The 12,540-nt window shown below is 44.1% G+C and overlaps 1 protein-coding gene across 1 annotated transcript; it reads left to right on the forward strand.

Moving 5' to 3' along the window:
• The first annotated feature begins 3,802 nt into the window (after nt 1-3,802).
• On the forward strand, nt 3,803-10,850 carry si:ch73-237c6.1 (properdin). Its single transcript, XM_028458116.1, has 11 exons — nt 3,803-3,863; nt 5,561-5,699; nt 5,810-5,973; nt 6,858-7,001; nt 7,690-7,887; nt 7,962-8,129; nt 9,611-9,802; nt 9,980-10,159; nt 10,278-10,472; nt 10,545-10,653; nt 10,730-10,850. The coding sequence occupies exons 1-11, from the start codon at nt 3,803-3,805 to the stop codon at nt 10,848-10,850; spliced, it is 1,671 nt and encodes a 556-aa protein (XP_028313917.1).
• The last annotated feature ends 1,690 nt before the right edge of the window (nt 10,851-12,540 follow it).

Raw genomic sequence — 12,540 nt, forward strand, 5'->3', positions numbered from 1 at the left:
TTTGGCCTAAAATCTTTGAAATTTACTTATTAGACGATCTACACCTAACAAAACACATTATAACAATCTGTGACTGCTGGGGTGACAGTTCCAACTCTGCAGTTTAGAAGTAAATGATGGCTGCGTCCCAATACTCACACTACGCCCTACGGATTTCCACAAAGGGCACACTTAGTTTAAGTGCACTTTGAATGTAAAGTGTGTAAGGGAACGAGTATGCTGAAAGGGTAGAATTGGGACAGTTTGCGGTTACGTCATCTACCTGAGTCAGGACGTCATCAATCGTGACGACAATGTATATAATTATATTACGTATTACAGAAATTAAATAATTGAGACCTTACGTACACTTGAAAATGCATGTTTTTTCCATTTTTGCTGCCAACAGGGTTTATTGTGAGTTTGTCCGCCATCAATTTAAAATAAAATTGGAACGTCCCACGACAAAAGCACTTACGGGTAATTCCCCTCATCGAAGACCGCTTGCAAGCAGGCTTTGACGAGCGCATAGTAGGTGGAGCTAAAGCACACTCCATAGGATTGTGCACTTACCCCTCAGCAAGTTGGATGTGGAGTTTATGGGTGGAGATACCAGCGGAGGGGAGTGTATTTTCTTTCCCGATATAGCTTGTGACATCACAAACTATAGAACATTTTAAAGGGAGCACATTTCTCTGTGTTGTAAGACTTACACAGACCACAAACAAAGGACTGGATGGATTTATTTGACATTTTGTGTGGCGGTGGACACTCAAGTTACCTCATATGTGTTCAAAAACACTGCAAAAGTGGATATTTCATAATATGTCCCCTTTAAGATTGGCACAGTGTGCATAAAACCACCACCAGGGGGAGTGAACTGCTGCCCAGGACCCAGCAACTGTAAAACCAAAGAAAATTAACACAAACTTGGCATCAACAAAAGCTGTGGTAACTAAATCTACAAAAGAAAGGAAAGCAAATCACACAATATAACAAATTAAACTAAAACAAATTGGCTTGTTGCACTGGGAAATGAAAATTTACTTTCGTATTCAACGGTGTGATTCTCAAGACTTCCGATTCCGATCCTCGCTGGCTGAAAACAATGGTGCTTCGGTGGTCAATCATCATCAAATGTTGCGAAACAGTTGCTGAATGGCGATGTAGACTGCTCTAATGGACTTTCCCCTGACACTGAGGGCTCACAGGTCCAAGGACAGTGTGAGCGGCTGCGCTGTGCCCCATATGACGGTGCATAAAAGTGTTTTGGATTTTGACAGTACAGTATGTCATGGCTTCTACACCAGCAGCACTGAATGTTTGTGTAGCTGTCTAGCAACTTAGCTGTAAGCGCGTCACGCTTCCAAAAAAAAAATCAAAATATGGTAGATATTTTTTTCTGCATTGTATTAGTTGAAACGCTGACTTAATTTTGAATACTATGCACCGGTTAATATAACTAAATACAGAATATAAAATGCAAACTTACCTGGTATAATGACGAATTTGGTCATCTGAGTTAGCAAAGTGCTCCAAACAAAAACATGTCCGTAGCTGCAGCTGCAGCTGCAGCCGCTCCATTTGACTCAGAGCCAACTCAAGTCGTCTCCGCAGGCCCTTATTTTCAGTTTGCAACTTGTTGGCCATTACCCCAGTTGCCGGCAATCACAATCATCGTCGACCGGAGCCATCACCACGTCCGTTATCACTGCATCTATTGCCAGCACACCTTGATACACAAACAAGACTTTGTTAAGCACTTGTCTTTGTGTAAAAAAAAGCACCCCAGCATCAGTCACTTCCCCAACTGGATTGCTGCAAAGGGTTCTTGTGAAACCTGTTGTGCAACAAAAATGTCCTATGTGCAAGTCAATAATGAACAAAATACATTTAAAAAGGCACATAAAGAGGAAGCACACAGGTAAATCTAAAGACATAAATGCAATGTGCCACCTCCAGACTGAATGTATAGATCCTGAGAATGGAGACTATGCTGTCCACAAATCTTTTCTGGGCACCAGTATTCCTTTGCATGCTCAGAATAAGGTATGGGGTGAAAATCAGCATGTTACTCGCGAGTCAGCTGAGTGCCAGGTAAACATGGATCTGGCTTGGCAGAGTGGATTGAAAGCATATCAATGCATACACATCAAATCAATACCACACTGTACATTGGATGCATCTTCTCCTGTACTTTTAGACCATAAGCTGCTCTGGAAAGTCCAAAGCAATGAGCAGGCGGAATGCCCAAGTACAACGACATCAACAATGGGCAAAGACAGTCATGCTGAGATTGATGTTGTGGCCAATCAATATCCACCAAAACATGAAAAAACTATGAAAGGCATGGTTCAGTACATTCTAAAGGACAAGAAATCATCTGCTGTCCTGCCAGAACAGTTTTGACTTCCATCGATGGAATACCAATACCCAAAGTATTTCATGCCAGCATGGAATGCTCCACCTCTTCATAAAAACACTGGTTTTTACTTTATTTTTTAACATTATTTCTTCAAAGTCCTTAAAGAGATTACAACGCTGTGTTTATGAGATAAAAGAGAAAGAATCACATTCATCGATACACAATCTGCTGTTAGTTTTCATATATGGTGAATTGGCCCGAGTCAGCTTCTGTAGATTTGACTTTATAGAGGGTTTTCACTGCACGTCATCAACCCAGAAGTTGCCATATTGGAAGTACTCAGTAGGTAAATATAGAGCATACACACAAGCAAATCCCGAATTTTGAGAGGAAATGGTGAATTATTGCCGTGTTTTTGGCTGTACCAATTGGTCAGACCATGAAAAAACATTTGGAGTTTTATAGACTGTCAAAAGTTATAACAAATCAGGGAGAACCTGTCAACAGTTATCAGAGGAAAGGAGGCGCTTGGGGTTAAGGTAAACCAGGATCTATGAGGCAAACATCTGGACAACATCTGAATTTGTTTGGTCCATTTCCTGTCAGGTAAGTGAACTGTTGATAGCAGCGGGTCTTAACTCATTTCTAGTGATGATAATAATATAATTTACATTAAGCTACTGCTTGTGGCATTATTGGCTTAATATGATCACATTTATTAACCTGCTACAGTAGCAACACAGTTGTTAAAATGTAGAGGTAAAATGTGCTGTATTTCTCATTTAATTCCAGTTAAAAGGTGTGACCTTTATCAAAAGGATGACCCAGATTGGGTTAGGGTTAAAACCAGTTATTTGACTATATCAGGACGGAAGACTCTTTGGGTCGTCATTGATCCAACTTGTATGGATCTGCACCACCAATAAACCCGAACTTTTCCAAGTCCTTCCCTGTATGCCTTTGCATCTAGAATGCATTTTGAAGAGCCTTTCTGTGGTTTCGGACATTTATCCATTGCATTGTTTACCTCCAAGTGCCTCCAATATGGCCGCACATCCGGGTTACTGCCCAGAATGTGACGGAGGTGAAAACCCTCTATTGGCAAACCTTCCACTTTTATCATAATATTGTATTTTAAGTTCATTTTAGAAATGTTGACTTTAATCTCAACATTATATTTCAACTTTATTCTAATCATTTTATAACAGTAATGACAAAGTTGTTAGAGCACACACACACACACACACACACACACACACACACACACACACACACACACACGCACACACACACACACACACACACACACACGCACACGCACACACACGCACACACACACACACACAACGTCACGTCCAGGAATGGGTCAGACCTGGACTTTGTCTATTTGTCCTCCTGGTGTATTGACCTCACAGTAAAACTCTTAGAGCTTCACTGGTTCCTGAACCACTGACAGTGATGGAGTGTCAGCAGGTTCTTCTTCTTTTGGTCGTGCTGCTGGTTTGTGTCCAGTATTCAGGTAAGTGGTTGCTGGTTCTATTCTTAACACTAATATCTGTCCATTGACTCCAGGATGATGAATATTCTCGGGGGAAATCTCACAGCTGTACCTGTGGTCTGAACAAAACAAGAACTACCAACAGGTCTGCAGGACATGGCCAGGAATGGACTGGCCATCTGGTATACCGGGCATTGACCACGGCGAGCCGGTCCAGTCTGCTATGTTTGTTTTTTGATTTCTTATGAGTGAGTGAAGGCAGACATGTTAACAAGTGGCCAAAAAGGGTCTAAAAGTTGCAAAAACATGGCAAGAAAACAGTGGAAAGTGGCAAAAATGGGCCAAAAACTGTCAAGAGTGGCCAAAAAATGGGCAAAAAAAGATGAACCAGATGGTATTTAATGGCAATATGTGGCAAACAATAGTGAAAAAGTGCAAAAATGTGTAACAAAAAGAGGCAAAATGAAGGAAAAAAGTAATATTTATTGATATACATAACTTATTTTGATGCCAGTTGGCTCAATTTTTTTTAAGAAAGGACAAAAAATGAATAAAAAAAGTCTCAAAATTTCACAAAAATATGTATATTTATTGGCAAAAGGAAGCTAAAAGTCAAAAAAAGATTGTCAAAACTTTTTGAAAATCTTCATCACTGGGCCCCGGACTTGTACCCAAAGGTGTCAGGTGAAAGCATGATGTAGCCATATATCACAGGGCTGACCTTAAAGGCAGGGTAGGTGATTTTCGAAAGCTAGCATGATTTTGAATGTAGCTTCTCCAACGGCTCCGACTTTACCCCCTCCCGTCTGTGCTCCGTCTCACTCACATGCACGAGCACGCTGCTCCAGAAGTAGACCTCAGCTCATCACTTGTATTGTGTAGAAACTTTGTCATCTCATGTCTCATTCAGCAATAATAATGCATCAATTTTATGTAGTGCTTATGTAGCGCTTTGAACACTCAAAGTCGCCTTACAGAATTAAGGGATTATTCTTTCACTCCACACTTAGTGGTGGTATAGCTACTGTTGTAGCCACAGCTGTCCTGGGGCAGACTGATGGAAGCAAGGCTGCCAAAGTGCGCCATCGGCCCCTCCGACCACCACCAACCCTCACTCACGCACTACATTCATACTAGGCAATGTGGGTAAAGTGCCTTGCCCAAGGACACAATGACAGATACCACTCGGGTGACTGCCACCCCACTGTGGCACCTGGAATTCTCAGTGGTCTCCCGTCCACCTACTAACCAGGCCTAGACCTGCTTAGCTTCCGAGATCTAATGGGATGCAATGACAGGCTGGTACGTAAACACTAAACTTTTGAGTGTGGGCTCGTGTACGTAAGGGGTCGAGAACGAGCAGGGAGACAGGGAGACATGATTGGTTAAAAAAAACAAACCGTCTTTTTTCATTGGTCGAAGTTATTACAGGTTTACAGCTGCTACAGTTGATGGATTTTCTTCTTTTCTTTTTTAGAGCATAAGATCTTAATTTCTGTCAGGACATAAAGAACATTTTGACCAAAAACTTAAAAAGTTTATCTGGAGAAAATCACCTACCCTACCTTTAAGGTCAGGAAAACAGTTCACAGTTGTGTTTGTGTTCAAACATCAAACATTACATAATACAGAAATAAACTTTTCAGAAGCATCACACAAGAACCAGCTCAGCGTGTGTGTGTGTGTGTGTGTGTGTGTGTGTGTGTGTGTGTGCGCAGAGTGTGGGCGGTGCTTTGCACACTTTGACATTATTTCAGGTAAGTGTGATGAAGAGATTGGAGAGTTGGAGACGGACGTCTGCTGTCTGAACCCAAAGTATGGACACCAGGGAGAGGACGGACTGTGTGTGTACTGTGGGTCAGTGCACACGCACACACATGCAAAACTGAACCCTAACTCAGAAATTGAATGATTGATAAACATTATGATTTGGTGTGTGTGTGTGTGTATCTGTTTGTGTTGTGTAGGCCCCCCACCTGGTCGCCCTGGTCACCATGGTCACAGTGTAACACCCTGTGTCGGGAAGGCGTGAGGACACGGAGCAGAAAGTGTCAGGGCTTCAGCCAGTCAGAGTGCACGAATTACAAACACACGTTAGAGATGGAGCCGTGCAACGGAACCTGCTGCACCAGTAACACACGCAGATGCATATTATGGGGGATGAATCCATTCTAAATTCATGCGCACCAATCCATCGCACGTGTACCTGCCTGCCTAACTTTCACTAAACTTACCTAATTTCAGTAGCTAGGTGTAGTGGCAGGTGTGGTGTGAGTGAAGCTATAGCAATCAGGTGCCCTTCACTATCGATCACCGTCTACGTGACACATGCACGTCTGTAAGCGTGCGTGAGTGTTGAATGTTGTATCCTGTCTATGGGGGGTGAATCCATTCTAAATTCATGCGCACCAGTCCAACAACACAGTCTGATCTACATTTTCCATTGAGTTGGAATTGGTACAAGGGCACAATGCACAAGTCACGTCCGCATGTGTGCTTGCAGACGTGTTAACACGTTAACACGTTTGCAGACGCTTTAATGTGCTTACACATTAAAGTGTGAGCCCACATATGCCACACCTGGATGTGCACCTAACATACATAAATATATCAGTCACATGTAGACGCTGGTGTGGCTTGAGTGAAGCGATCAGGTGGCCTTCACTATCGATCACCGTCTACGTGACATGTACAAAAAATTGTTACGCGCTGAGGCATGCAGCTGTGATTGGACAGGATACAACACTCAACACTCACACACACTTACAGACGTGCACGCGTGTACACGGCTGCATGCATAAGAGCCTCATTGGAATGGTGCACATGAATTTAGAATGGATCCATCCCCCATACGCTTATGCACACACACTTACATACGCAGAGAACTTTAACTTTTAATCTTCGCTGATTGTGTTTCTCTCTCTCTCTCTGTGTGTGTGTGTGTGTGTGTGTGTGTGTGTGTGTGTGTGTGTGTGTGTGTGTGTGTGTGTGTGTGTGTGTGTGTGTGTGTGTTAGGGGACCCTGGCTGGGACACATGGCTCCCCTGGTCTTCTTGTTCTGTAACCTGTGGCGTTGGAGTTCGTCGCCGGGTCAAATCGTGTCCTTCAGCGGTCGAATGTAGTTTGGTGTGTAGTGAACCGTTAGAGGAGACGGGTCCCTGTACGGACCGGAGTGTGTGTCCAGGTGAGATCAGTGTGTGTGTCCAGGTAAGATCAGAGTGTGTGTCCAGGTGAGATCAGAGTGTGTGTCCAGGTGAGATGTGTGTGTGTGTCCAGGTGAGACCAGAGTGTGTGTCCAGGTGAGATCAGAGTTTGTGTCCAAGTGAGATCAGTGTGTGTGTCCAGGTGAGATCAGAGTGTGTGTCCAGGTGAGATCAGAGTGTGTGTCGAGGTGAGATCAGAGTTTGTGTCCAGGTGAGATCAGAGTTTGTGTCCAGGTGAGATCAGTGTGTGTGTCCAGGTGAGATCAGAGTGTGTGTCCAGGTGAGATCAGAGTGTGTGTCGAGGTGAGATCAGAGTTTGTGTCCAGGTGAGATCAGAGTTTGTGTCCAGGTGAGATCAGTGTGTGTGTCCAGGTGAGATCAGAGTGTGTGTCGAGGTGAGATCAGAGTTTGTGTCCAGGTGAGATCAGTGTGTGTGTCCAGGTGAGATCAGAGTGTGTGTCCAGGTAAGGGTCAGAGTGTGTGTCTAGGCAAGACAAGAGTGTGTGTCCAGGTGAGATCAGAGTGTGTGTCAAGGTGAGATCAGAGTTTGTGTCCAGGTGAGATCAGAGTGTGCGTCCAGGTGAGATCAGAGTGTGTGTCCAGGTGAGACCACTACTGTGTGTATGACCTGTTCCTGTCTGTCAGTCCACGGCGGGTGGTCCGGTTGGTCCAGGTGGTCCGATTGTTCTGCTTCCTGCATCTCTGACGTCATCGTCCCCATCAGACACTCGGTGCGCTCCTGCTCTAGACCCGCCCCCTCCACTGACACTCTCCCACCTGGAAATGCCTGTGATGGACCAAGTAGGAAAGAGAAGGCGTGTAGTGAACTGCCCAACTGTCCAGGTGAGCTAAGCCCCATCCCTTCACGGGCCGCATTCGGGTGTGGATGTGACGTGTGTCTCTTTTATTTCATGCAGTGGATGGAAAGTGGGGGCTGTGGTCTCCACTTGGGCCCTGCTCTGTCACGTGTGGGGCGGGGCTACAGCTCTCCAATAGGGTGTGTGATAGCCCTGCCCCCAAATATGGTGGGAAATACTGTGATGGACCCAGCAGTCAAACATCACAGTGTGACAGTGTGTGTCCAGGTAACTAACACACACGTCAGTATTGATTTATTTTCTGTTTGTTAAATGTTTGTTCACTGATTGGTTGATTTAAAGCTGGACGTCCCAATGGATGTAAAATTATGCAAAAACCCCACAACTTTTCTGTTGTTTTCAAATAATTGTGCACATATTGTTTATCATATGAAACACGTTTATGTAATGAACACAGGCTAGATAACAACCTGTCTTACCGTGAATGAAGCCATCCATCTACCAATCTAGAGACCATAATTACAACAAAGTGACTGACCATATGATACATCTGGAGCAAATGCCTCTTTTTCTTGTCTGGAAGCCTCCGTCTGTTCCGAGCGGCAAGAGATGGTGTCGGTCATTGTTCGGTCTCATAGATCTGTAGTTATGGGCCTTACTTACATCTATTTCGACCTCACTCAGACCTTCACTTGGTCTTACCATGGATGAGTCATGGCAACAAGGTCATGAGGAACCTCGGCCACCATCAGTATGTTCAGCGGCCGAAATAAATATAGTGAAGCCAATTGCTGCAGCCGTCACATTGACTCTGTAAAACATGGCAAAGGAGTGGTGGTTGCCTAGTGGTTAAGAAAACGGGCTTGTAATCGGAGGGTCGCAGGTTCGAGTCTTACCCAGGCCAATACTTTGGGATGTTGAGCAAGTCTCTTAATGTTGACCAACTGCTCCCCGGGTGCCGCACCATGGCTGCCCACTGCTCCTCAGGGATGGGTCAAATGCAGAAAACAAATTACTGTACTTACATGACAATAAAGGCTAATTATTATTACATTATTACTGGAGTGCTCCATGATGTTGCTGCACGTCATTGAGAGCCACTCCCTTTAGGGCTGAACATGAAGTAGCCATATTGCATGTAGAGTATTCAACCGGGCCCCCAGGGACTGAGAGGCCCTGAGATTAATTGGCTTAAAAAATAATCTCGATCAGCCAGTGAGACAGGCATTGTTTGGACAGTGATTGTCCTGATGTTTCTGTATCAGCTGTTGTGTTCCTGCGTGGATGCAGCTTGAAGGCATTCAGCCACCACTGCTGGGGATGGCCCCTGAAAAGGCCCAGTGAAACCACCACCACTGCTGGGGCCGGCCCCTGAAAAGGCCTTGTGGAACCACCGCTACTGCAGCCGATATCAGCCCCATCAACCTCTACACAATAATGTGACAGAATGTCAGTCAGAAAAACTTACCGATCTTAGATGCCACGAATGCATTACATACCCTTGGGTTAGCCCCCTAAGGTCAGTCACTTGACTTTGTTGTTATTATGGCCTCTAAGTTAGGTAGAAGGATAACTTAATTCACGGTGAGGCTGGTGTGACGGTCTGAGTGAGGTGGAAATAGATCAATTTTTCCTTCGGTATTTAAAGATACACATGCAGTAAATTGTGTTTAATAAATGTTCTCCCTGGATCCCAAAGGTTTGAAAACTTCTGACGTTTGCTTTTTAATTCACTCTGGTTCTTATAGTTCATGGGTTCTGGACCGGTTGGTCTGCTTGGAGCGAGTGTTCGTCCTCTTGTATCCCAGAAGGCCAAGTTCCCTTCAGGGCAAAACAACGCTCCTGCTCTAACCCCGCCCCCTCCTCAAACCCCCCTGGACAGCCATGTATAGGAAAACCCACACACCAGGAAAAGTGCCAGAAAATGACCCCCTGTGCAGGTACACACACACACACACACACACACACACACACACACACACACACACACACACACACACACACACACACACACACACACACACACACACACACACACACACACACACACACACACACACACACACACACACACACACACACACACACACACACAGTATGTAGTATATCTGTGTGTGTTACAGTGAATGGGCACTGGGGGGAGTGGTCTGCTTTCTCTTCCTGCTCTGTTACCTGTGGGGCGGGGCTAGAGCTGTCAGTCAGACATTGTGACAACCCTGCCCCTAAACACAATGGCCATCCCTGTCCTGGAGAGAGACAACGAACCCGTGTCTGTTTCACTAATGTCCACTGTCCAGGTCAGTCGGTCTCTGTTTCCATGGAGACCATCATCAGCATTTCTGAAAAAGTTAAAGGACTCGTTGTTTCCATGGAAACAGATGGCGATGCTGTTGTTGTGTTTCCTTGTTTTCCCAGTGGATGGGGTGTGGTCTGAGTGGTCCCAATGGGGAAAGTGTACATACCCGCGCGGCAAGCGAGTAATAAACTGCAAAGACATTGTGGGTCAACAGGACCGAGACCGCAGGTGTGACCATCTATCATTCAATGGCTCCATCTGTTCAGGAGAGATGAGCAATGACCGACTGTGCTACGATGTCCACAACTGTGATGGTGGGTCAGAATGATCACATGACCTGTAGGATCAGCGCACCTGTCTCAGACTGGTTTTTGTCTGGATTCCAGTAATGGGAAACTGGGATGGTTGGGAGCCATGGAGTTTGTGTAATCCGACCTGTGGAAAGTCCAAACGAACGCGGAAAAGGCACTGTGAGCCCGACTTCAGCAATTACTCGTGAGTTTACTCCAAAGCCTCTCACACCGGAACAAAAACCCACGATGAAACACTTTGAACTGGTTTCTGCTTTTAGAAAATCCAAACGAGGTCAGAAGGTGGACACGTTCTTTGGTGAAATGCTCCTGGACTGTGCAGATCATAAAGATGGAGACTCTGAGTCTCAGCCCTGCCTTAACGTCCCGCCCTGCAGCTAACAGCTAACAGCTAAAGGCTAACAACTGACACATAGAGACTAACAGGTAACAGAAACAGACTGATAAAGCTAACAGCTAACACATAGACGAACAGCTAACTGATAAAGACTAACAACTAAATACTAACAGCTACCACATGGAGGCTAACAGCTACATGGTAACAACTAACAGCTAACAGATAAAGGCTAATAGCTAACACATAGATGAACAGCTAACAGCTAAGGGCTAACAGCTAGCAACATAATGTTGAGTGATGCTGAATGAAAGCCTCCATAATGAATAAATAAATTCTGTGTGACTTTCTCCACTCAAGGGCAAACACCTTCAGTTTCAGCACAAATAAGTGTTTATAGGAACGTTTAAATAGAAAAGATTTTAACCAGAGACAGAAAACAGTTTATCAATCAGTGAGCTTCTGATTGTGGTTGTCACGGTGACGTCACAACAAACACATACACGAGAAAGGTTAACTGGAGTCTTTTTTCCATCTCTGCTGTGTTTTGTGTCAACATTCAGTGCAGCTATAATCTCTGTGTGTGAGTTTACACCTGCCTTTGAGTCGTCCTGGTTTCAGCACAGAAACAGTCACCGAAAACAGTTCCAGGTTTGATGAATTGCATTGTGTCCACTGCATTAATTTATTTGAATTTGCTCCTCCCATTTTTTGCTCCCCTTCTGTGATTCTCCTACATTACATATTATTATTATTATTATTACATATTAATCAGAGGGAAACTCACTAAATGGATTGTGGCTCATTGTGACCAACACGTACAGTCCTGATTCCCTGGGGTTTGTAGCCCTTATTAGTGCGTGGAATGATGTTTGCACACGTTTTAATGCCAGAAAACCTTTCATGAATCCAACCCTTAAAGTTTCCCCTTATGTAGACATCGGTGCCCCTGGTATGACCAACAGACCAGATGTTGGAGAGACCGGGAATAATCCCTGGCTTCTCATTGGTCCAAACGCTAACAGGGACTTTATTATACTCTCCTTAAATGATGTCAATGTAAATGAAACAGCAGGGCTCTCAAGTTTTGAACTCAGTTCAGTGTGAGACTTTGGCTGCAGCGGCAGTTAGGGTAAAATCTGATAAAAGACACATACATTTGTATAAATAAAACTATTTATTTAGCATTTAACATTTTTTACTGCAGGGGTGCATATCATGTGTGTGTGTTTATGGTTAGTGTTGTTTAATGTAGATGTTAGTATCAGGTTTTGAGGCCTTCAGCACTGGGGAAATGACGTCAATGCCTAATTTGATTAATTTCCCATTTGCATGTCATTGTAATGGACGCTGCAGGAGAAGATTAACCTCATGGGAGAGATGAAAAGTTAGTAAAAAAAAACACTTTAAATATGTTTAGAACTACAAATGAACTTTCTTCTGTTGATTCTTGTTTTTTTATTTTCTTTATTTTGCCATTGAAAGAGGCCATTGCGTCTCAAAATAACTTCACTAATCAATCTTTATTTGTATAGCGCCAACTCATAACACATGTTATCGCAAGACACTTCACAGAAAGCATGTCAAAGACCTTACTGTTTGTGAGAAACTGACTTGGAAAAAACACATACAAGTAGTTAAAAACAAAGTTGCCAAAAGCAGCTACATCCTATGGAAATTACAACAAATACTACATACCAAATCACTGAAGACAATCTATTCTTCCCTTGTTGGGTC

This window comes from Gouania willdenowi, chromosome 9 (assembly GCF_900634775.1).
Source record: "Gouania willdenowi chromosome 9, fGouWil2.1, whole genome shotgun sequence".
Classification (NCBI taxonomy): domain Eukaryota; kingdom Metazoa; phylum Chordata; class Actinopteri; order Blenniiformes; family Gobiesocidae; genus Gouania; species Gouania willdenowi.

Bases quoted from the DNA above. Each gene is read 5' to 3' on its own strand.
- si:ch73-237c6.1 (XM_028458116.1), top strand. From the start codon at position 3,803: ATGGAGTGTCAGCAGGTTCTTCTTCTTTTGGTCGTGCTGCTGGTTTGT. The intron at 8,130-9,610 runs GTAACTAACACA...TGGTTCTTATAG, and splicing joins GTGTGACAGTGTGTGTCCAG to TTCATGGGTTCTGGACCGGT. The intron at 10,473-10,544 runs GTGGGTCAGAAT...TCTGGATTCCAG, and splicing joins CGATGTCCACAACTGTGATG to TAATGGGAAACTGGGATGGT.